This window comes from Nilaparvata lugens, chromosome 1 (genome assembly GCF_014356525.2).
Source record: "Nilaparvata lugens isolate BPH chromosome 1, ASM1435652v1, whole genome shotgun sequence".
NCBI classification, from domain to species: Eukaryota; Metazoa; Arthropoda; class Insecta; order Hemiptera; family Delphacidae; genus Nilaparvata; species Nilaparvata lugens.
In genome coordinates, this window is record NC_052504.1 from 85,822,427 (window position 1) to 85,850,033 (window position 27,607).

The following is a 27,607-nucleotide window of genomic DNA, read 5'->3' on the forward strand; positions in this document are numbered from 1 at the left end:
TACAGGCGGAACATTTCATCAATACCCAAAAAGATATAGGAATAACCTAAGAGACGACACACCAGACAAAGACAACCATGTATGAGTGAGGTGTTAGGAGTTCTGGTATTCGGTTGTATAATTTAATGCCAGCTCATATAAAAGAAATGACTGGTACAAAATTTAGAGAGCAATAATTAAAGAAGGAGCTGCTGTCCATATGCGCGTACTCAAATGAAGAGTTCAGAGAGTACTACGAGCGTCGAGATGGGGTTTAGAGAGAATAAAAAAATGTATTGACTTTTTATGTATTTATGTTCTGTATTTTATTAACTTACGATATTAACAAGTCCAAATACTCCTTTTATAGGAGGTCAGTGGATGAAATAATAATAAAAAAATAATAATAAATTGGAAGGAAATTTTATAACAGGTTACCACAACTCCTTAAAAGTAATGATAATTTGAAGATCTTCAAAAAATATTTATTTAATGGAGTATTTTAAAGTGTACAAGAGTTTCTTTCAAACCAAGACTAGGTTTGATTTACTTAGTGCCGGTTGCACAAAAGCCGGTTGAATTTTAACTGTGATTAATTCCACAAGAACCAAAATCCACGAGAGCCGTCTTTTCAAAAACGCCTTCTCTGATTGGTTTTCGTGAAATTAATCACGGTTAAAATTTAATCGGCTGTTGTGCAACCGGGCCTTAGTGTTGAATTATGTGAACTAAGCCTATATTTGACCTGACTTTTCTTATACTCCATAACTGGAGTCCTTAGGACGTAATCTTTCAAAAAGGTACATAGTTTGTAAAAATAAATGGACGATTAAGATTTTCTAATCAAACTTCAAATAAATTATTGAACTTCTTCTAGTTTGTAAATGATAATTTTAATGAAAATGTGACTACACTAGAAATAATGGAACTTTTTAATGGAAAATCTGAAAAACTTGTAGCACCTTATGTTGCTCCGATGAGGAGTTTCATCAATTCGACTATAACTTCATTGAAAATCAAAACCGACTTTCTACTTTAATGTATTGAACTTCTCAATGTATGATTCTCCACTTCAATTTGATCAAGGAATCATCCACAATAAATCATTGTTACTACTCTAATGTCTTATTATTACATTATAAATCGGATAAAATTTCAACTCATATTGATTTATGGTATTCATTATCATAAGGAACGTCAATCATTAAGAAATGTCACAAAATTAAGAAATTAAACTTTCGTTTTTATAATGAATGACGAATTAATTATAGATATTTGAGAAATATAGAAAATAGAATTATAGAAACATTCTTGAAACTCAAACAGCAATTTGAGTATTGAAATATTGTTTCGGTCTTGGATTTAAAACCATCCACTCATTCTTGATTCACAATTCATTAGTAAACTATGAAATACTTTTTCTAAATTAAAGTATTTTCTCCAGAGTAGTCAAAAAGTTCTAATCATTATGAAATCATGCATTTGAAAAGAAACTAATCATTATGAAATTCTAAGCATATTCAGCTCTAATCATTATGAAACACTGGATTTAAAAAACAAACAAGTCTCCCCAATTTACAGATTCTTCATCAAAACTAATTCTTTATCGACAATAATTAACCGTATTGACGTCACAATTAATACCCTCACAATCGACTGGGAAACTTCATTTCCATTCAAATTGAATTCATGTGCTACAATTGGAAAATTCCATTTCCATCGATGAGATCCTTATCGCCGAGATATTCCAAACAAGTTTTTCTGATTTCTTTTTTCGACTAGCACTTTAGCCCAGAGGATATATTGGATACAGGTTGAGTGCTGCCGCCTGCTACTCCTACTACTACAAGAACAATCTAATAAGACAGTTTCCTGCTATTGTGAGCTGATAATTGTTGCTACACGGCAGCCACTGTTCTGATGGGCGCTACGATTAATAGTCGTGTGAAAATTGGCACTCAATAACCGGAAACTCGAAATTTTACTTCGGGCAGACTGAGAGAGAGAAGAGAAGAGAAAGAGTGAGTGAGACCGTTCTAACACTTTCACTGAATTCTAAAATAAGAGAGAGAAAGAGAGATATAGAGTGAGAGAGATGGTGTCAAAGAGAGCAGGAAGGGAATTACATTAAATACAGACTGTTATTGTTCAGTGGTAGTAAGTCAGTTGCTTCTCAATTAAGATAAACAAAATTTGAATGATTTTGAAATGTTGATAAATTGATAGTTTTGATTGATTGAGTACTTTATTTATGTAGATTACAATATATACTGGCTTATACACTTACAATACAGCAAAATTATAGATGAATTTACAAAATATAAATTAAGAAGATAATTATTGAGCTGTATATAATATGAAAAAAAAACAATTTGTAATAACTATAGATAAAATAGATAATATTGTTATGCATCTACATAAATTGGCGGAGCTTTGGACATATCAATGTCCATTCTTCGGAAAGAATATTCAAAGTATTCTTCCCACTAACTCTCTACCGAAATAGTTGAGATAGGATAGAATATAAAAGAGAGATAGAAATAGAATAGTTGAGAGAGGATAAGAGAGATAGAGGAAGACTAAACCCTTCAATTGGGCAAGGTTAAATTATTATGTTTCCTATCATATCTATTCCGAAGAATCAATGAAGAAACAATATCCCTTAAGTTTTGAAGTTTTAACTGAAGATGACACCAAAGGTGTTGAAATATGACATACATTGTATGCAACTTTTCAATAAATTAGTGATAATATATTTTTAGACATTATTAATATCCCTAAAGTTGTTCTTCCCGAGCTACCAGAAACAATAAGTAGGCCTGAAAATTTCTAAAGATTTATTAGGCTTGTTGTATTCATGAGGTTGTTTTATTCTTTGTTGTTGTTTTTTATTGGAAACTAGCTGGCCCGGCGAACTTCGTACCACCAAATAGTTTGATGCATCTCTTGACAAACTTTAGCTGGATGCATACCTGAGGAGGCTAGATGCGGCTTTTTATTTATATAGATAATTTTCCAACAGCAAAATAAATAATTTAATAAAAATCAACTAATTCTGAGCACCGAAGATAGCACAATTATTCGAAACAAAGCAATGTCTTTAGAGCATGTAAGTCTTTAACCTGAGGCCGCACTGCTGGATGGTTACACACAGAACAGTCATTTTGTTTTTAGTCGGGGCGTTTAGAATAAAATACATGGGCGGTTATGGAGCAGCACACACTCTTGTCTACTATCTACCGACTGCTGTTGTATGATGCAATGACTATATCAGCTGATTTTTATTTCTTTGTGTGGCTAGCTCACAAATCTCCTCCCATAAGTATTACGTGTAAACTTTGAAAGGACAGTAGGAAAGAGTCCTGAAGTCGGATTATAAATTTGATAGGCCATAAACCTGGTCCCGAACATAACGAACACAACTAAAAAAAATCATCAAATTCGGTGCACACATAAAAAAGTTATTGAATGTCCAAATTTGAGGCTCGATTTTTATTTATATAGATGAGTACATAAGATTTTTGCTTTGTAAATTCCATTTTTTTTTCAAATATATTTTGTCTGTCTGAAAGTAAATTAGTAGACATTTCATTGGAATTGGGTATAGATTAGGGGTCTAGTGGACTAAGGCATTACACCCCCCAGTCTGCTAGCACTGTGTGGTCGATCGTTCAATGGTAGGAAGCATCCGCCGGTAGGCATAGACGTTTGATCATCCCATCAATCACCCAAACACTTATTCCATTACCCACGAACAAGCAAAAAATCTTAGGTTGGCCACTAACGACAGCATGTGTGAACAGGCATGTCTTCGCACGAAAAGACATTCACGCGAAAGGCTTTGGACGAAAAATAGCTGTTTGGCAGCAGTTTCTAACATGAAATAAACAAAAAATAAACCATTGAAGAATTAAAAACTATAATGATACAACAAATTTTAAATATCAAATAGAGCAGTAAAGAAAAATTAACAACAAAAAATCAAAAAAACACAAAACCTAACCTCAAAAAATTTTGTTCGATGCCTTTCGCTGATGAAAAAATATAAATGACGAGCATGTCCTGTCGTTAGTGGCCAACCTTATGTGGACATGATCCGCAATAAGAAAATGGCATGAAAAATTGTTAATTTATCAAACAAACGATCAACAAGTCTGAAAAAAATGAAAGTTCATTGACTTGTGGAGTTTATAATCAGAATATGGTGGTGAATCAAATATTCACACTTTTTTTTAAGTTTTCATGTTCATTGGATGAAAAAAGTGTCTACTGTTGTAAGCAAAAAACATCAGTGAGAGCAGTTCTGTTTATCAGTAAAATATGTAAGATCAGTGAGCAGTTTTAAGAGAAGTTGTGGTCATGAAAAATGTCTGTAAACTTATATTTTGTTACAAAATTATTATAAATTTCAACTTGATGATTTAAATAAGAATCATACAGACTTGAAAAGGAGAAAGTTTTCCATAAGAAACGTCTAGTTCAAGTTGTTACAGAATTCAATAACTTTATCCAACAGATGCCATTCTCCACCAAAGTTTCTGCAAACAATGAAAAACCAGATATTCATCTGATATTTTGTGAAGGAATTTACTCACGGTTACACGTTCGGCTATTGGGCTTAACCGATGCCACCTCATTTGCACATCAATGCCACAGGAACCAATTCACAAATGGGTAAATGCATTTGCGTTATTTAACTGAGGATTCATTTTGTATGTGCAAACGGGCGGGCCTAAGGCCGGTTACAGAGCTCGACCGACCGTCAGTGCTTATGTACCATCCTGACCGTACGCATCGATGAATCAGTTTTACAAATTCAGAGCTCGACCGACCGTCAGTGCGTATGCACCATCCTGACCATACATCAATTTTTCTGAATCACAAAATGGACACCTTTACAGATTGTTTAATTGCAGCTTATTATCTTCGTAAACGAAAGATAAAAGACGTAGATATATCAAGTTCACCCGATGGTCGCCCAAAGAGCATTTCAAAGGGAATTTAGTACCATTATATACATCATTGCTTGGGGGTGAAGATACATTTTTCAACTACCTCAGAATGTCCATCAGAAATTTTGATGAGTTATTTCGAGCTTGTATCACCATTGGGAATACTTGCAGTCACTTTAAGCTACGGATCAAATAAATGTAGATAATATTATAATATATGATTTTTTCAATAAAAATTTAGAAATTATTGAGGAAATGTATAGAAAAACTCTGAATTCAAATATGACACTATTAATTGAATTCATTCATTATGCTATTCAATTCAATATCAGCTGATTGTCGGGCAGAGGTGTCAGCACATTGGTTATGTTGCGATCGGGCTACTGATCAGTACAGCTCTGAAAGATTCTATTTGTTTCAATAGCGCGTCAGTCGACCGATGGAACGGATGCGCACGAGCTCGACCGAAGGTATTCGTACGCTGTATAAAACGCATGGTCCTGACCGTGCGCGTGCGTGCCGTCAGTCCTGCTCTGTACGGATACATGGAATCTCTATGGAAAGACAAGCGCGACTGACGTACGCACTGACGGTCGGTCGAGCTCTGTAACCGGCCTAAGTCTGACATGTGATAATTAAATTTAATAGTCATTTAGGGGCAACATTAACATTTTTAAGAATAACAAATATCTTAAACTTGAAATCAGTTGGGGTTTATGGTATCCTCAGTTTGTTCATACCCCATCATAAATGTCTTTTTTCTTTAGGTCTATTTTTGAATATAAATAAAAATATAAATCTGAGTACCCTTTTTAAAATTATTTTGTTATGTGTCGGCTATATAATGACATTATCAAGTGATTGAAAAATGAATCATAATTGTGTATCATTTGTAATTATTGTTTTGGAACTTCTGTTGATTGGAGTAAGAAAGTCAGACAATGAAAAGCATAACGGCAGCTATCAAAATGTTTATGGTAAAGAGTTTGGAACTTAGTAGTTGGCGATAATAAGTGGAGTGAAAGTTGTTGGGCCGCCGGAAACTTCAAACTCATCATATTATCTGCACTGAAATCATGATCGCCAGATCACCACTCTCGGCCATCCCAACAATCTCTATTGTCCGATCACTAACAGATTCCACATCTTGCAGCTTCCAGCATTCACTATTGCAACACATATCTTATAAATAATCGCGCGAATGTGTTTGAAAGTATCCAGTTGTCCAGGTTATACAGTACTGATATAGTACGGTATTTGCTACTGGAGTAGTTTTCAATAGTTCTCAAGTTACTAAATATACAACGTGTGATAAAGATGTTTGTTAATTTATTTGATCATGCCCTAATAACTCAATATGTGAGGAGGAAAAGTATGATGTTTAAGGACTTATACATTGTTCATGAATAAAGTGTGGCTTTATAAATCATTTTAGTTTTACACAAAAGCACAGATCGTAGTACGATTTGTATGAATTTAGATATAGAAGCCTACTACAATAATAGGAATAACATGGTATTGTAAACACATGAACAAAAAGTTTTAAAATTAAAATTTCCCGCAGTTCTCCCAATTTCCCATAACCTGACATTCTGCTTTTCATAGGATTCATAATATCTCCTCAAGGGGTCAATGTTATTTACTTACTATGTGACTAAACTTCAGGTAAACACGAATGGTATAAGGCTTGTAACTGTATTGATTATTAAAATATGCTGCAATAGTAATTTTTCTTGTTTGGAGGAGATTGTCTTGATTATTAATCTCAAACAGTTGGTTTCGATAGCTCGTCAAAATTTCTGTACAATGTAATTTATGAAAAATTGTCAATTACCTTATTGTAATTTTGGTCATCCAATAACAGAAAAACTACAATTCATTTGCCTTGCAATTTGGGAAATCCAACTAGTAATGAAAAACTATAAGATGAATTACAAGATCAAGTTGAGTACTTTGGAGAGTATATTATAAAATTTCATTTGAGGTCATAGAAAACTGAGATGGGAAATTTTAGTAGCTGAATTAGAAGAGTGAGATTGATTGTTTCTTCACTAATTCCCCAAAAGTACATCGCAATTCGAAAAGTTTTTAGGGTTTAAGAGCAATGAAGTTAGATAAGTTGAATTTAAATGTACTTGGGGGCATAGCAGGCATCCTGAACCGAACTTCTTTCATTTATTAATCAGCCTGTTTTATCAATATTTTTAGACAAGTTTCAAAACAGAGTTGAAACTACTATTATTCTACAACTGCAACCGCATCTTATTTGCTTCAATGAAAAATGGAGCCAACTCACTAGCAGACTATTAGGGGGAACGAAACGAACCAGCTATTAACCAGCTTTAATATTTTAATATTTAAAGCTAAAAAGCTTTTTTTATAAATTATAAAATTTATAATATTATATTTATTTATAAATAAATGTTGACTATTCCTATACTCTGATAAGAGACTCTGGGAAGCTTTTAAAACAAACAATAAGAGCCGGTTTCCGAGTTTGGGATTTAGGTAAGCTCTAGACTTAAAACAGCTGGAGTCAGAAAATTGGCTTTCCAAAACGGGGCGTAGTCGCAGTAAATAGTTGCAGCAAAATAAATCTCTATTTTCTCATTTCTATAATTGGAAACGCTTTTCCTTGACAAAATGAAACATTCCTAAATAATTCAAAATATCTGAAACTTTACACTATTTTCTCTTTATTCTAATTCGTGTTGAATTTTCTAGTTTTTCGAAATTCAATTAAAAGATGACTTTGACAATGACTACGACTACGCCCCGTTTCGGAAATCCAATTTTCTGACTCCAGCTGTTTAAAGTCTTGAACTTAGCTAAATTCCGAGCTGGGAAACCGACCATAATGTTTCACACGCTTTCGGTTCGGTTCGTTTTCGGTTCGGTTCGTTACCGAAAACGAATGAGGCTTTCATACATGTCAGGTTTTAATTCGTACGGTTCTAATTAGGTATTTTCTTCTCAAACACAGCTGTGTTTGGATTTTTACTGGATTTTTACTAATTCATGCTGGTATATTTAAATATAACAGCTGGTGTTAAATTGTAAGATGTTATTTCTTGAACAACAACATTAAAAATTGTGAATTATTTGAATAGTTTCTATTTGATTATGTTAATTTTGGATGTTCAGAGAGATAATTTTTTCAAATTGAAAATTTGTTCCTTGTTTTGACACATGGTATATAAACTTCATCTCTCCTCTTCATTGATGGAATCATGTAATATTCGTGGAAAAATACAAAAAAATTCTCCCTGAGTTTTAATTTATATATTTCATATTTTTTTTAGCAAATTATTCATTGAGAAAAAAATGTTCCTGTGAACTAACAGAAAAGAATTGACCATATGATTTTGACTTGGAAAATTTTGAAACAGATAATCACGATATCTGGTTAAAATAAAAACAAAAAGGCAAGCATGACTTTGTTTTTTCCTGTTTCCCTAGCAACGAATTCGAATATGATGAAACCTATTCGTATCGAGGGGGCGTTCGGTGCAGTGCGGTTGCTATTCGGTACCGAATTCAAACCGAATCATCGTTTCACACTTATCGGAATTTGCCGAAAACGAAACGAACTGAACCGAACCGAAAGTGTGTGAAAGTAGCCTCTCGCTAGCAACGAATTGAAACCTGATGGAATTTATTAGAGTCAAGTGGGCGTTCGGTTCTATGCGGTTTCTATTCGGTACCGCATTCAAACCGAATTACCGTTTCACACTTATCAGAATTTGCCGAAAACGAACCAAAAACGAAACGAACCGAATGAGTGTGAAACTAGCCTTAGAGAGAGTTGAGAATTATCGAAAGTGAATGATCATTATTGAGGTAATATAAGTGAAATATTTCTGACCTGGTCCTTCACCATCGTAGTTGAAGTCCCTGATGTGTATTGTCCTGGCATCGACAGCGAACACATTCCCCGATACTGCATGGTGGAATGAGCTCAGCGGGCCCAAAGGCTTTCCATAGTACTCAACTACGGCACCATTCACACCTAAAAACACACAAACAAGTTCATCCTGTCAATTAAATCGCAATAAAAGTATGATTGATCAAAATTAAATACAAATCCACCAGTTTCTTCTTTTAGCGACCAATTGACCGAGCGAAGTGAGGTCTAAGATTCAAGTCGACGGTTTGGCATTTCTCTTAATGATTAAATGTTTGAATGTTTAAATGTTGCGCATTTACGGCGAAACGCGATAATAGATTTTCATGAAATTTGACAGGTATGCTCCTTTTTTAATTGCGCGTCGACGTATATACAATGTTTTTTTGAAATTTTGCATTTCAAGGATAATATAAAAGGAAAAAGGAGCCTCCTTCATACGCCAATATTAGAGTAAAATTCAGACTACAGAATTATTCAACATAAATCAGCAGACAAGTGATTACACAGATGTGTAGAGAAGCCAGTCTATTGCTGTATTTCCATAAGGTCTATAGTTTCGATCAGGTAGCCTACTTGTAGATGAGAATACTGCGTGAGGTCTACTGTTCACAGAACTACTAGTAGTAGAGAGGATTTAAGTCTGTTACACACACTTTGATTTATGGACGTACTTATAAATTCGTACCAAATTCATTAGATTAATCAAATGATGTCAAACAGATGATGTTTGTCAAGTTCCATTTAATCTGGTAGAATTCATAAGGACATCCAAGAATCGATGTGAGTGTAACTGGCTCGACTGCCCAAACTTCGCTTCACCACGTCATAAGATAAAAAGTCATTCTATTCTATTATATTATTACGATGTGCTCCTAGTTCATTTTATACGTATAATGAAATTATATATTGGAATCTTAGTAATCTGGGACAATTAATTTAGTTTCCAACAACTAGAACCAATTTTCTGGTTGAAAATGATCGCTAGATGGTCGAAAGTACTTCAGTCAGTAAGTAAAAGTTTACAATTATTTACTTGAATAATTGACTGCATGTCGTGTGTAAATACATAGAAAAAAGTGTGTTAATATATCGCAGCTCGGAATGGATCAAGAAACCATCACCTTTTCTGGTTTCCTTTACACCAAAAAAGAATAGAATTTGTAATTAACTCAATAAACTCGTTTACTAAATGAACCTACTTAAATTCAACTCCAACAAGTTAAATAGTTAAAATAATCATGTTACAACAAGTTAAAATAGTTAAAATAATCATGTTACAACAAGTTAAAATAATCATGATCACAGGTATCCGAGATGTTATTTCGAATAATAGATACCAGTAGCTGGATTATGCAATTGATGTTAAGGCTATGCAAAGGCTAAAAATAAACTTTCTACTGGTGATATTTTCCAAAGTTTTTCGATTTGTATTACATCAAGCTATCAAACTGAAAAAGTTTTCTCAGGAAAACATTTTTTTCCTATCATTACTTTTTGAGATATAAGCGCCTAAAGTTTAAATTTTTGGGACATCACATTTCAAATTCGGTAAGAGATAACTCCATGAAATTTAGAGGATAAATTCCTCATGGTATAGTTGATTGAATAAAACAAAATCTTAAATCTTAAAATATCAATTTTTGAGGAAGTTATTCAATTCACTAAAAATAACTTTTTGTTGAGATATTTTTGGTCATTTTGATTAATTGAATAACTTTCTCCCCCTTGCACCCGCAGGACCACCCCGAAGTTCGAAACTGCAATGTTTTCGTAAACCAATGTGTACCGTATATCTCGACTCCAAATCAAGATATCGAGTTGACTTTGATTTCTTCCTCTTGAGGATGAATAGATTTACAATATTAATATCATATATAACATTTTGTCTTACATCTAATGTTCAGGAAGTTATGTCCACACAGACAATTAGCATATTTTTACCTCTTGATTTTATATTTTGTCTTGACTAATTTTAATATTGATTAAGATTTGTCTACATTGATTTGAATTATTTGCCTACTAAGAATCAGTTTTTACGCGTTTATTCTATTTTCATTATTGTTACTCGTTGTCAGTTTTCGAGTGATATGTTTTGTCTAATTATAGCCATGATTGAGCATTCAATGAAAATATTTATCAAATACTAATCATGTAACTATCATTATTCACATTTATGTGCTTCATACATGACCTTGCTTACCACAATTAAAATCTCATGTATCATTCATGGAATTTTCTCCGATTTTACCCTCGCAACAATCATCACTAATAATATATTAGTATTCTAAGTTGTTCGTCTGAGCTGATGAGATATTTTCCATCTTGTTTTAGCCTGGAATTTCCTCTTGGAGCCATTTGCTGACTGAATTGATCAAATCCGAACACTTTAAACAAATCAATCCAAATGAAAGCTATTAATGCTACGGACTCCAGTTCTTCATACCGGAAGAACAAAGACAGAGACACCACCATTCACTCATTTACTCACTCACTCACATGGGATGACCCAGAAGTCCTGCTTCGGTATGTCTACTACTACCACGACTATAGAACTACCGGAAGAACGCTGAGATGCTGAGCGCAAAAACCAGATTAAGCTATATACTGAGATTCACTTTAATCTGTCAGCATTCCCATATTTCACAACCAATACCTCCCATTCAACCTATACTGACGGTTCATAGTGAATGTCAGGAATTTCAAACAGTAAACACTCTTACCAACTGCCGTAAAGAGCTTATTGACAGAAAAAGCACTGACTAAGAATAGTACGACATGTGCCAAAGAGACAATTTCTTCACTTCCTTCTATTGCTTGATCAACCGTAAAGCATGTCCAGTCTGTAAGATCATAACAAGCGAATTTTTCGTTGTTTGGACTTCTTTCATCAGAATCTTAATTAATTAGACAGGTAAACAACGGGAAGAAATTTGTTTTTCAATCTACAAGAGCTTGCAATCTTGTTCTCATAAAAAATAACACGCCTGTTCTGGAAAGATAGACTACTGGAAGTAGAAAATAAACCTTTCCCACTGTGTTAACAAATAACATTTGTTTGCATTTTGTTACTCTATGTTTGATTCACAGTCGTGAGTGAATCTCACTCATATCAAGCCACAAAAACTACCCTACAATAATAGTTTACCATCAATAATATACATTATCCATATATTACAACAAAAATGGCATCTAGCTTGTAACTTCCTAGTTCGAAAACCATACCGTACTACTATCTCGCAGACTGAAGATTTCTGACTCATGGCTCTCACAGGAGTTATGTGAAAAAGCCTTAGGATTGCACCAAAATTATTTCAAGTTCTTTCCCCATTTTGTATGCAGTTAACAAATATAAATAAGTTTAATAGATGCAAGACACATACGGGCACTAACCTATATGTTACGGTAAGGTACACAACACACTGCAGTAATTTTATTCACTATTACGTTTACAGTGACTGTCGTTAATTTTGTAAAGTTAGTCTTTTTAAATATTTCAGGATAATATGTAACATACACTGATCATATTATAAATATAGGCTAAACGTATTGATTTCAAAAAACATACACGTATGACTTTTGGTTGGTTGATGGGGTTGTTCGCCTTTAAGGCTGTTCGATACACTTTTTTATAATTAAATTGGATAATATTTTCAATATAATTGTTAAGAGCATTATAAGAGTGAGAAAAAGTGGCAACTGACATTTTTAAGTAGTCTAATAAGCGAGTTATGGGTCGTTGAAGTGTGTAAAGTATCGAATTTGGGTAGATAAAAATCCCTAACCGAAATAGTAATAGGTCTGAAAATAAAGTAACTGGCTAATATCGCCAAATAGATAATAACTAAGATTAGATAGCATCAGCTTGTTCTGGCTAAACGGTACAAAAACCTAAAAAGGATGTGAAGGAATTTGTTGCTAATAAATAGATTATTATATAAAATATTTTGAAGATTGAGGTTAGGTACATGTATTCACGGATCGGTGACCTAGAGATCGATCAAATCGAGAAACGTAGAATCTGACCAAAACCCCTTGGCAGAGCTCTATTGCAATCAAACGGTATGCAATGTGAAAAAACACATGATCACGTGGCTAATTATTAGGTAGCATGAAATTAATATTAATGTATAGAATATTAGCTAGCATGTAAAGAGCAATAAACCAAATAAAAATAATTAAGTGTATTCAGGAAATAGGAGGTACCAGGCGCATGAATACCGAATAAAATTTGCATGCACCAATAGCAAAACGGCAGTTAATAGGCGGCAACTGTAGGCCAATTCAAAAATATTTCTATATATTTATATAAATGTACTGGATTTGTGTTAAAACTTTGTATAGTCTATGTTATCGATATGGCTCGAAGGCAAAGAAATTATTAATCGTACAACCTAAGTAATAATTTGATATTTTTTGTACGATCTATTTGAGCCTAAGTGGCGGAGGACTAAGATATTCAAATTTTATGTTAATTTGAAAGTCGGAAATAAGATTTGTAAAATTGAGAAAGGAGAACCAGCACTCGCTAACCAAATGCCACCAGGAGAGGACCCCAAATATTTTAGAGCGTAGTACCTTGCTAATGATTTTGTAAAAGTTAAAGTTAAATTAAATTATTAAATTTCTTAAAAGACTTCGTGATGCTATTGTAAAGCAGAAGTCATTTTCATTTTTAAATAAATTTATAACCCCATGGAAGAGACGATTCCGGCTACCATATTCCCGGACCACATGGAGTTGGATCGACATCGGCGGCTTACAAGAAGATTTTCGACACGTGAGTGATAAATATTGAATTAGTGATGGGCGCCCTAGTGCTTCGAATTAATCTAATAATCAAAGCTAGCTCGTCGAAAGGGTTTTTTATCATAAATTAAGAAATTAATAAGAGTAATACTTGCGCAAGTAAAATTAGTATTAGCCTAAAAGTATTTTATTGAAGAAAAAATATAGATCAATACATTTCAGAAAATTCCATTTGGATCAAAGAAGTATAAAATCTAGGCTATTAAAACATATGCATATGATATTTAATTTTTGCAATATAATTTGCGATAGTTTGTTATAGCTCTAATTCACTAGATGAATGGCTCTACCTATTCCGTCAGGTGCCGAATCTTGCACCCTGAGATAAAAATATATATTCGATATAAAGAAATCTACTAAGTACTAGAGATTTTAATATATATATATTTGGATTATTAGTGGCTAATTTATCAAGCTGATCTTAAAGAACATATTTTTTAATTGAATTGTCCAAGTCGACAAGTATTAGCAAGCGCATATCGCAGCTACATGCAAAAGAATGCATATGATTTTAAGATAAAGGCACATGGTAATGATTCGTGCCATAAATCTAGAATATAAAGTTTAGCCTGTGATATTTTACTGATTTCAATTATTGTTCTATTTTTATATTATATTTTTCTATCGCTCTTTATATATTTTTTGCCTCGATCTATTTTCTTTTGCATTATTGTTTAATATATGTATGATATGTTTATGGTGTGCAATTTATTTTTATTCCTCAACACTATAGTATAAGTATCATATTTATATATATATTTATTTTTATTTAATTACAAGAGTTATAGGAGAAGCCCATATCTAGGCCTATCAAGATTTTTGAGACTGAATCCTATTAAAAAACCACGACCTAATTATATGATTATATCAAAATCTCATGCTTTACCGACTGATACCAAGCAGGAGGCTAATCGTTATTTAAATATAAAGAATAACGTCAGAAGTGTTAACTCCATTTTCTTTCCAGATCATAAATGTTATTGACTATATTAACAGAACTTCTCTTGAAAATTCAAAAATGTATCTTTCCAAACTAAAACATTTTATTCCCCATATCGTTCATAAATAAAAAAGTAACATTTTTTGTAAATTCGATAACTTGTTTATTTTGACATGAATCGCGAAAAAACGCATATTAGAACAAAGCCAATGATATACTGAATTTATTTAAAAAAACTCCAATGGAAAATTCGAAACGGTTTATGATCTGGAAAGAAAACGGAGTTAGCACTTTCAACAACCCATAACTCGCTTATTAGACTACTTGAAAATTTCAGTTGCCACTTTTTCTCACTCTTAATGATCTTAACTTAACAATTATATTGAAAAGATTATCCAATTTAAATTTAAAAAAAGTGTACCGAACTGCCTTAAATTCCTTTCCAGGTCCCACCTAGCCTGACTTGTATTTGAACCGATAGTGGACCTGAAGGGTATTTTATTTCAGCCGGGACCGCAAAGTAAATTTTATACTACTAATGGAATGAAACGAACAATTTGAGGTAGTATTCAATCGTTAGTCGACTCACAAAAACCGTATAAACAGCTCCTACGTCATACATCGGAAAAAGAAGTTGTTATTTACTCGGTGGTCATACCATTTCAGGTATGCATTACACTTCTACAACCAGTCACTCGATTTGGATTCCCTTTAATTTGTCAGCATTGGTTGATTGGTTGATGAGGAACGCTGTCAGTTTGTATTGAATGTGAATGTAGGTAGCCCCATTCCAGCATTCCTCAACAGCGAAAGTGATGGTCAAGCTCTGCCAGTGCCGCTGTTGCTATTTTCGGAACCGGGAAGAGGCATCATCTGCAAATCCAGGTCCTGGCGCCCGGCTGGAGTCTGTCTGACCTCCCTGCAGCTGGAGTGGCCTGGATATCCAGGGGTCCCAGGGACCGTTGCATAACGGTCTCTCTCTCTCTTTCTCACCCTCTCACTTGCTCTCCCTCTCTCCTTCACAAGGACGTCGCACTGTGGGTCATCGCACTGACCTCTTCTTTTTACTCAGGTTGTTTCTGCTTCAGCCAGTCGTCAACATAAACAACACTCATCAGCAGCTGCTAACCCACGAATTTGTTACCCGGGGAGTGATACATTTTTCAACTCAGAATCTTTTCGATTAAAATTTGGGGGTGTTTCTGACTTAGCCAGTCGTTGTCAATAAGAATAAAAATCATATTTATTTATTTATTCATTCATTCATTGTCACATTACATCAAGTTTTTGAGTTTCACTCATATGACTGGTGACATGTCAATATTACTAAATCTAAATTATTATATAATTACTATACAGTTTTGTCAAGTAAAATAATAATAAAAAATGCATGATTATACATATAATGCCTTAATGTACACAAAATAATTGTTTATATTGTCTATACTATATCTATTCTACTAAATTAAAATTGTAAAATGGAGTACACGGTTTTTTCAATAAAAAATTTTCTGACTGCTTTTTTAAAAAAAATACCGAATTTATGTCTCTAATGGCTGCTAGTAGTTTATTGTAAAATCTCATTCCATATCCATAATCATTCATTAACTTTTAAAGGTGGTCAACAGATGATTTAATAATAAAACAACAACACAACACGCAAAAATACAATGAGAAAATGCAATATACAACAAAACAATAACAGTAACAATGATATCAACACATTAAACGACAATATTGCTACAATTATGTGTGCTGGAAGAAAGAGGGGAAAATACCTTGCCAACTATGGTTTCCCATGTAATGGGCAGGTAAGGTATAACTGAAAGTAAAGGGAAGGTATTTTATTTTTAATAATAATTAACTCATTATAATAGCAAACACATAATTTTGCTTCGAGGTGTGAGATGACATTTTCAGGAATTAATAAGCCCACTTAAAGAATGGTATGCGAGCATAGATGCGAGAGAAGAATGTGGGAAAGTTTTGGAGGGGATAGAGGGATAGGAAGATCCTTTTTCTCCTCTACAAAATATTTGGCTAAATTTATTCAATACGGTAGACTAAAGTTTCAATAGTCTCAATTCTAATTCACGAATCAATCATTGGTTTTCTTCTCTAAATTCACTGACGATGTTTTTTATTTTTAAACACCTATTTATATTATCAAGTTCGTGTTATTTTGTTGTGTTTAGTCGGTCTTGTCTTACTACGAGCTCCATAAGAGACTTGTTCTAGATCTAGGCTAGTTTTTGGCTAATAAGAGGAATAATGACTATGAAAAATATATGAGCACAAGTTAAATATGTGTCGTGGGTCCAGAACCACACAGAAGTGATTTGGAAGTTAAGAATTATCAGTAGTGGAGCTGGCCTCAAGTAACTGCCCTTCTTCCGAGAGGAGTTCCCGATCAAACATGGAAGCGGTTGCCTCTCAGAGAGTATGGAATGTAAGATGTAACATTCTATACCGTACTCTCTGGGTTGGCTCTGTGGTCGCGCTATTGCTATCCCTTGGATAATCAAATATTATAATCAAATATATTACAGCTGAATATAATGAACCTGCTACCCATGTTGGAAAGGTTGGACTAATTGTACAACTGACATCTCTGAATATCTATATATATATAAAAGCGAAATGGCACTCACTCACTGACTGACTCACTCACTCGCAGAACTAAAAATCTACCGGACCAAAAACGTTCAAATTTGGTAGGTATGGTCAGTTGGCCCTTTAGAGGCACACTAAGAAATCTTTTGGCAATATTTCAACTCTAAGGGTGGTTTTTAAGGGTTTAAAGTTCGTCTTATTCTCTTAATTATAATTGAAAAATGTCCATACCATATGTTAATATAGAACTATAATCTAGAGAGAGTACCTCTTCGAAACAGTAGTTGTTAACTGGTAACTAAATTAATAATTTTGTCAGGTTGGTATTAAGTTGAGTTGACTTTGTTAGGTTGGCACCACGTTGAAGATTGAAATGAATTTATACCTGGGAATATTATATTACTAGCCGTCAGGCTCGCTTCGCTCGCCATATTCGTTTAGCCAAACATATGATAAAAATGCTGAAATGAAAAATACAGGCGAGCGAAGCAAGCCTGTTGATCTCATTCTTGGACGATCCAGTCGGGGGTCCAGGGGGCGGAGCCCCCTGGCTAGACGGATATGGCGAGCAAAGCGAGCCTGACGGCTAGTCTATAATAAAGGAAAGATTGGCTTATACACGTACGGGGATAGGAAATTCATGTATAACGCATCATCACGTCTCAACTACTAGACTGATTAACTTGAAATTCTGCAATCATATAGATTCTTAATTTACTGAGGATGATTATAGGCCTATTTTTCATTTTCCAAGATTTCAGTACGTCAAGTTATCAGTTTCTCAAGTTTTTAATCATACCCTTGCGGGCGGAGCACGGTCTACCTGCTAGCCATTTAAAAATTCAAAAATCGCTTCCTGGTATTTCGAAGCCCACTTTAGGCCCACTTTATCTCTCATCGTCCATGCACAAGCTTACACTAAAGTAGGCATTGCTCTATGCAAAACAAAATATATACCAACTAGCCGTCAGGCTCGCTTCGCTCGTCATATCCGTCTAGCCAGGGGGCTCCGCCCCCTGGACCCCCGACTGGATCGTCCAAGAATGAGATCAACAGGCTTGCTTCGCTCGCCTGTATTTTTCATTTGAGCATTTTTATCATATGTTTGGCTAAACGAATATGGCGAGCGAAGCGAGCCTGACGGCTAGTAATATAATATTCCCAGGATTGAAGTAGCAGTGCCCAATCAATTTTTCCGCGATAAATGCATTTAAATCTTCAACTTGGTGCCAACCTAACAAAATCAACTCAACTTAATGCCAACCTGACAAAATTATTAATTTAGTTGCCAGTTAACAACTGTTTCGAAGAGGTACTCTATCTAGATTATAGTTCTATAGTAACATATGATATGGAAATTTCAATTCTAATTAAGAGATTGGGAGAAGAAGAATATACATGCTAAAAGACGAACTTTAAACCCTTAAAAACAACCCTTAGAGTTGAAATATTGCCAAAAGATTTCTTAGTGCGCCTCTAAAGGGCCAACTGAACATACCTACCAAATAAGAACATTTTTGGTCCGGTAGATTTTTAGTTATGCGAGTGAGTGAGTGAGTGAGTGAGTGAGTGAGTGAGTGCCATTTCGCTTTTATATATATAGATATTTCAGGGTGATATATTACCTATCCTTACTGAGAAACCTTCTTTTATATATTTATAATTTACATCGAAACTGTTAAAGACCATGTAATATTTTCATGTTTTTCTTGAACTACCGTTCAATTCTTGCAAATCATCAACTATCAAGCCTACTTCATCATTTTTAATACTGTTCTTGAATGATTGCCTCTCTACTAACCATCACAGACATTCTTCTTCAATAGCTTTCGTTTCCACTTCCACTGCCTTCAAAAACTATATAACTAGAATTCTAGAGTTTGCTGTTTTTGTATACATCAATCATTGAACTAACCAGCGAATGTCAGAAACAAGAAGCAATCTATAGCCTACAGTCTAATAAATAGCCTACTGCCTGTTCGATACGGATCAGAGGAGCCTGAATCATTTAGGCTAACTGCATTAGGCGATTGGGATCACACTCAACTCAACTATGCCGATCAATGGCCGTGACATTGGAATTTTCACCGCTTGTCTAGGCCTATTGGTCAGACTAGCCTCGAACACCGCTATGAAATATTGAGACGTTTTTCAAGGATGTGAAAAACACTGAATAGTTCCATAGCGGAGAAAGTGAAACAGAGTTCATCAGAAGAGTGGTAGTGGATAAGAGATTCCATGTTGAATATACATTAATAGGTTTATAACTGGCCCTCTCCTAAATGGCACTGATCACTGATGTTCAAAGTGTTGGAGGTGAGGAACTGGACAGTTTACTTCTCACCTCGAAGAACAATGCTTCTATTCTATTCTACGTTTATTTCTAGATATAGTGCAAGGTAAGAGAGAAGGAATGATAATTATGTACTAGTGAGAGAGTTGGTCACATTTTTGTTATTTTATTGCGTTTAAGGGGCCAGGAATCACAACTCTTCAACTCTATCACAAGTTACACAGCCACCAAATCCTCAAACTTCTATGTGACTTTCCTTGGGAAAGCTTTAATTTAATTGCTTATCACAATTGACCGAGCGAAGTGAGGTCTAAGATTCAAGTCGACGGTTTGGCATTTCTCTTAATGTTTAAATGTTTATATGTTGCGCATTTACGGCGAAACGCGGTAATAGATTTTCATGAAATTTTGACAGGTATGTTCCTTTTTTAATTGCGCGTCGACGTATATACAATGTTTTTTTTTGGAAATTTTGCATTTCAAGGATAATATAAAAGGAAAAAGGAGCCTCTTTCATACGCAAATATTAGAGTAAAAATCAGACTATAGAATTATTCATCATAAATCAGCTGACAAGTGATTACACAGATGTGTGGAGAAGTCAGTCTATTGTTGTATTTCCATAAGGTCTATAGTTTCAATCAGGTACTTGTGGATGAGAATACTGCGTGAGGTCTACTGTTCACAGAACTACTAGTCTTACAACATTTCTTGCACTGTACTACAATCTTCCCTTGATCTCATTTCATCTTTTCTTCCATATAATCACCGGTATCCTGATAAGAATGTGATTATCGCTTCCAGTTGAGGCAATTTGATTGTTAGTACCAAAAGTCATAGTTTCATCAATGATTTTGCAAATGCGTTTATTATGCGTAATATGTTATTATACCTTATCTTAATATTGTGCAGTTTAGCACAATATTATATTCTGGGTCTGATGATGCTAGAACTAGTAGTTCTGTGAACAGTAGACCTCACGCAGTATTCTTATCCACCAGGACTTCAACTCGACACAATCTAGAAAGTGAGTGTGTGCCTGTGAGAATCCCGCTCTGTTCAACAATACAAAATTCCATGAGAATTCAACAAAGGGATGTCAATGTTATTGGGTGAACAATTTCACTGAATTTTCTAAAAGTCTGATATCATGCAAGACCAATCAGAGATAAATGACGTTCATGAAACTATTAAAGAGCAAAGAAAAGAAGTGACCTGATTCATTCATTGTAGAAGTCAAATGATAAAATAAGTCGGGATCAAATAAAAGTAGGCCTAACTTGATAGACCAGGCTCTAAAACTTATCGTTTAACTTCTGTCTATAAAATCCCATTCCTATTGTCAAACCACGGATAAAAATTTATTCCTTGCCAACATATTTTTGATTGTATGATTTGTGAAATTAAAAACGTTGAACCTTGGACATAGTTTTCAGCATCTGGAGCGGCCTCGGACCTTCAGTCCTTATTAAAAAGGGTTGTAATAACCACAGTTACACAGTGGTTGAACACTCTTATTAGTCAACTTTCATGCCTACAATCAAATACAGTATCACCCCTTCATTCATGAGAAATTTATCCTAATGAGCAAAATTTTACCAAATTCTACAAAATTTTTGAATTTTGCCTACCGGTACGGTATCTGAAACTCAATTCCAATCTCTTCATCATCTATATCGATTTATGAGCTAGACTGTATCAACTTTTTTACTAAAAATAAATTATAGTAGCCTAATCTTATGATTATGACTTATTAAAAAAGTTATTGACCCAAGCCAAGGACATTGTTTGCTTCTAAATAGCTTTTGAATATTATTTTTGCATTGATCCTCGAAATCAAGTTTTAATTGGGTCATTGATGAAAAACAAGAAAAGAGGAGGTTGATCTTGCAATCTCTTGCAGTGTAAAAATGATTATAGCAATCATTATCATTGAAGTCAATTATATGTATATAAATGAAATATTCTAGGTAGGCAGTTATTTAAAATGATGAGAATTATTCTCAAAGAAAAACAATAGAACATTTTTACGCGAAAGTTGACGTTCGAGTGCCTCTCTCCACAAACATTATGAATAATAATTCTACATTGAAGGACAAACTATGCATCTTGTGAACGCCAGTTATTTTGTTTATGATTGATATAGTAGTAAAGACGTCTGCAAAGATCATCTTTTTCAGTAATGGGGGTTTATTGTGAAAAATAATTGACTCATATACACGAGACGAGTGAGAAAAAGTGTAAAGACGGCTAACCTCACTTCACTGAATAGCCGGCGAGTAGCCAAAGAAAAGTACTTGCCTGAAACCAAGGTCAATATGAACACGTTCTGTCAATCTTATTCAAGAACAAATACAGTTACAAAAGTAATTTACAATAATACCGCCAGCTTTGGTATATATTTTTCATTACTTTAGATCACGAACGGCAATAGAAAACAAAAAGACATCGTTTTGTTCTTGTCTTCTTGTTTACCGGCTGGCTTTTCGCTGGTGACATGATCGTCGTGATCAAGTCCGTGATTTCTACAAAACACGGAAATGGGCGCGCACTTCAAAACTATCAATCACCGACGGGCTTTTCGTAAGTTGCATAAAATATTTCTACATCTTGAAAAACGTCTACCTTGCAATGAATTTGAGCAACTATGTTGCATAACAAAAACAAGATAATTCCAGTCCTTAAATTTCCTTTTTATACAGTTTTTAATTGACATTTTGATTTGTCCCGCCTGCAAGTACCGTGTTTGTGTAGAAGAAAATCTTAGGAAATCAAAAGGTGCGTACAGATATACGCGCCGCGAACATGAGCAATTCACTTTTAATCAGATTGAGTGAATTGCTCATGTTCGCGGCGCGTATATCTGTACGCACCTAAATAATATCACAAGTAGTACTTACAAAAGATTTCGCAAGATAAAATTTCAACTGTACTTAGCCAAGTCCGTAAGTTTGTATTTTACACTGAAAAAGGATTCAAAATCGCCTTTGTTACATCACTAGGTACTGAATATAGATAATAATTATATTGTTTAATGCATTTACTTTTATTACCGGTACCGGTAAACCGGGGTGACTTTGTCCCAATTTTGGGAAGTTGAGATTTAACAGCTTGCAATCAATACTTAAGTTGAAACTGAAACACATCTTTTGCAATATTTTCTATTGTATACTGCAATGTTTAAAAATTATTTTCAATTATTAAAAGTTAGTTTTTTTCAACTTGAAAAAGGATATATTTTTTTTAAAATAAGAGACAATGTCAACCTGAGGTTGGGGTGACTTTGTCTCACTTTGAAAAATATATGTAAAAAAGTTAATTTTCAAGAGTTATGCAAAGTGAAACCAACTTTTAACCTTTAGAATGAATAATTACATTAAAAACAAATGAAATCAACTTCAAAAATCACAAATTATTTATTGAAAAATATTTTAGTTTCTGCTGCTTAAAATCTTTTGTAGCGTCGATGGCATGTTGGCTCCAGCTACAGAATAAGCAAAAAATGAATATTGAGAGCGTATTAATTTTAAGCAAGGAGAATAATGATGTTTTATTAGGTAGAATACATAATTTATCATATTTTGAATTGTATTTGCATCATATCCTGCATAATAACACAATTTTTATACTGATGGGACAAAGTCACCCCAAGTTTAACCTAAAAATGACCTTGTTGTATTTAACTATTAACAGAACCCTATCCAGTTCAACTATGGATATTATGGATATACCAATTGAAATATAAGAAAAAGACAAAAATAAGATGTTCTCGCCGATATCATAAGTCTTTTAGAAATAAGTTTTCTAATACGAATTTTTCAGACAACAAAATCACAAGATGAAGCAAGCAGTTAGGTTTTATGCCGATAATTCAAGTAATAGATCGAGATTCGACAAGATATCGATTGTAGGACCTAGATAATGATCAGGGCTACAGATATCAACGATAAACATCGATTTCGGATAACAGAGATCGGAGATAAACTAATTTGAATCTTTTTCCGCGAGGTGGGACAAAGTCACCCCGGGGTAGACAAAGAAACCCTGGTCGACGGTACTGTATAATAATTTCAATTTATTATCATTGGAGGAATAGTTCTCGAAGAAGCATCACTTCAATCAACTCACCTAAGCTGATCACAAAGTACGTTCATTACGCTACCTACATATTATATTTGAAAACAACTCGAGCAAAGGGTTGACTGAATACACACTGAACACTTCATAATAACGACATTTAAAGGTGTGGTAGACCTTGGAATTGCAGCAATGAATTACTGACTTGGCCCCGTTTATTGAAACTAAGCCGGGTGCGAAGTCCGCTGATATAGTTTGGACCGCATAACACCACAAGTCCACGTTTACAGTTTACTTACTGAAGTTGAATTTAAGAGAAATACAGTACCTAGTTGTTGATTTTTGTTTCAATTATACTAAAAGTATAATTTGGTTAATTTTCATACTAAACACTACAACATGTACATAATAAACGAAAGTGTATGGTATTTAACCAGAAATTGTCAAGATGAATTCGATAGCAAACTGTATAGAATCAGAGACAAATAATCTAGGTACAGTAATAATCTGTAGGCTATTAAAAAACATTAAACGGTATCTCTACTCTACGATGGAATATAATTGATGGAGTTTTAATAAATTGAATTTCAAAGTTAAAAGATTTTGAATAACATAGGGTATTGTATGAGCGACAACAGTACCTATAACATTCAAAATATAAAATGACAATTTTTTGGAAGGAGAACGAAGAGACCCACTTTTTTTTAATAACATCAAATTCCTCTATTGGTATTTGGTAAAAAAAACAATATCCTGAACAAAACTGATTTATTAAAATAAAGACATGGCATTATAAGAGTTTGTTGAGTATTCCACAAATGGTTTTAAAATAATTGAATAATTTTATAGAAGTGGTAGTTATCATCAATATGAAACATGTACGTTATTATTAAACTAAAGAAGAAGTGAAACAGTAGATATTAAACCAATAGATACTAGATAGAATAAACTTATAAGTATATGAATAGCAAAAATCATTCATTCCAGTATTGACTTTAATCAACTCAATTAAACTGATAATAAAATTTCACCTCCAGAATTTTTCCCTCTACAACTATTTGAGTATATCAATGAAAAATAGGAACAAACAATTACTCAATAATAATAATAATTTGTATTATTCTTCACTCGGAAGAAGTTCAACATAATACAATAAGTGTGTTTGTTTAGTAAAATTGTTATTATAATGCCCCGATTTTAGTACGAAATGAGTAAAGTTGTGAGAGAATTATCACATTAAGTTCAAACTGAATTGAAATTCATGATGTGGAGCACTCAATAACATTCGAGCTTAGAATAATATAGATGATATTTGATTGGTTAAAATGAATGTGATCGTTAAAATTGACAAATGTAAATTATTCTTTGTCACTATAGCTATTTACAAAATCTCCAAAATTAAGAAGTCTGTATTTGTTATTAAAATTCAGAAACTCAACATTCACTTCAGCGTTGAACTTGTGATCGTTTGTTATCAAATATATAACATTGCTGAACATGATTTTATTAAATAACACGTTCAATTACAAAACTGTTATTTTTTCTCAAAATAGACCATTCTTTTAACCAATATATTAGTATGAACTAAGAACACATAGGATATAACCAAAGTATAATGAGCTATGAGAAGGAGGCTACACACAGTTTAATTCGTTTTTACATACCGTAGCATTTTTACTGAGACTAGTCAACCGGTAGACCGGTACTTTAACAGTAACATTTTATTCCATTTGTATTATTCATTATGTTATGAGATTTTTTATAAGATTGAATCAATTGTGGACATGAATAAAGAAATTTTTCGAGGGAATACAGTATAATTATTAAACAGAGCATAAGCTTTCATTCAACTGTTTTTCAGAGCATTGTTTATTGTTCGTTAATAATCAAATTATAACTAGATTTACTCTCTATAGATATATATTGTTTTTGTCTTGAAATAATGTCATATATTTTTTTAAATTTTATGTGATGTAATTTATTGAGAATAAAACATTAGATTTTTCTTTCTCATTAAGGACGAGAGGACAAATAGGCTACCTATCCAAAGTTTGTATTCTACATTTTTTTCTGAAAATGCAAATTTCAACAAAAATGATATGATAATAAACAGTAAAACAGTTTGGATTATTAGAATAAAGTTACTTGTAGGTAATCATCCAAATAAATAATCTATGTAAATTAGATACTATATTTCTCTAGAGCACTCCCTAGCTTTTCGAGTAGTTTCAAACACATTTTCACCTCCGATTTTATTTTTATTCACCATGAGTGTTATAATTAATTGAATTATATTATTATAATTAATATCGACAGTAGACTTGTACACTCACCAACCTCCATCTTTTTTCCCATCACATTTTTACTCACTAAAGAACAGTAAATGTGTATTAAATTTATGAAGTGGTAGACAATTTACTCACATGCTTTGAAATGTAGTAAAATGATTGGCAGCAGTAGTATAAGGTGAGTTGCCATGATCGAATCGCGTAACACACTGACGCCCGAGCTCCAGCTTCCAGCCACTAATACTCTCCCCCCTCCACCTTCCTCTGCATATCCTTTCTCTTTCTCTTCTTCCTTATCATCTTCTTTTTCTTCTTCTTTGTCCTCCTCTTTACCAGCTCGTATTGTTGTTTCATGCCTCCTTCGAGTCCGCATTGCACGCATGTATTAATCATCGTTTACCTCTTCCGTTTCATCCTTGATCTTTGGGCATATGTGCACTCCTTTGGCTCCTCATTACTATCATCTTCACACTGCTTTTATTTCCTTTTGTTTCTCTTCTCACACAGTCCAGTCAACAAAGGGTTATAGAGGGAAAAGTTTGGAATACACTTTTTGCCCCGTGGCTTTGTTTAGGGTAGTAAGGAGGAAAACATATCAAAAGTCCTCACCCCTACCCACTGTGCTAAGAGGATGGGGGTGGTTCAAAGGTACCATCTTTTGGTTTTTCACATATAACTTGAAGCTATGCATCTTACGGACATGAGTATTCTATACAAAATTGAAGCATACATAATTACCTACAATATAACTCTCACAACATATTTCTATATCTTTTATAGTTTTTGAGATATTCGCTCTTGAAGGTGAGTCATTTCTGAATAAACACGTTTGCCTCGAATTTTTTGCTCTTATAATTTCTCAAAAATCGATTCTGATCATAAGCGAAAAACCAACAAATTGTAATTTTGAATCAACACCACAGTGAGTAGGGGAGGGTAGGCTGGGACGCTGGGTACTTTTGATATTAAGTTTATGACCCTCCGAGTCCTTACCATAAACAGAACTGCGGGGTCAAAAAGAAAAAAAATGTCATCCAAACTATATATAGTGCCTCTATAAATCATCAAGATAGTACATCAACATTTATACGAATCTAAAAGAAACGTATACGATTTACTATGTACTCATGATGATCCTCCAATAAATTTTTAAATCACGCTGAAACCAGTTTAATTCATTATACGAAGTGTATACACATTTGGTGTTTTAAAATGCTCCTTATGTCAAAGGAAACATGAAAAAATATAATAATTATTTATTTTGTTCAAAAGTGGATGATTCTTATAAGAGTTGAAAATTTTCAGCAAAAAAATGTGTTAGAAGAAGTAAGTTACTAATTTAATAATAAATTTATTCAATTTGTGATACAAAGTTTGGGTAGCCTAACCAAAAAGTGGTTTCTCCAAGTGACTCGCCAATCGCCATAGCTTAGTAATGGTAAGAAATAGCAAGAGTGTAGCGGGGTCGATGAATCTCGGTGTCGAACCCGACACCTTGATTCATCGACCACGCTACACACTTGCTATTACTTACCATTACTAAGCTATGGCGAGTCACTTGGAGAAACCACTTTTTGGTTAGGCTACCCAAACTTTGTATCACAAATTGAATAAATTTATTATTAAATTAGTAACTTACTTCTTCTAACACATTTTTTTGCTGAAAATTTTCAACTCTTATAAGAATCATCCACTTTTGAACAAAATAAATAATTATTATATTTTTTCATGTTTCCTTTGACATAAGGAGCA

General features: G+C 33.6%; 1 protein-coding gene across 7 annotated transcripts in view; it reads right to left on the reverse strand.

Annotated features, from left to right (window-relative positions):
• LOC111044628 (protein Skeletor, isoforms B/C) overlaps positions 1–26,243 on the reverse strand; it is a 111,063-nt gene extending 84,820 nt beyond the window's left edge. For 5 of the 7 annotated variants that reach the window (XM_039419439.1, XM_039419438.1, XM_039419441.1 and 2 more), the window contains exons 1-3: positions 25,991–26,243; positions 18,021–18,023; positions 8,797–8,940 (exon numbers count right to left, since the gene is read on the reverse strand). In XM_039419439.1, coding sequence (XP_039275373.1) covers positions 8,797–8,940; positions 18,021–18,023; positions 25,991–26,237 — 394 coding nt within the window. In that variant the 5' untranslated portion in view covers positions 26,238–26,243. The remainder of the gene's footprint in view (positions 1–8,796; positions 8,941–18,020; positions 18,024–25,990) is intronic. The other 2 variants (XM_039419440.1, XM_039419442.1) reach the window with 1 other exon arrangement.
• Between the last annotated feature and the right edge of the window lie 1,364 nt (positions 26,244–27,607).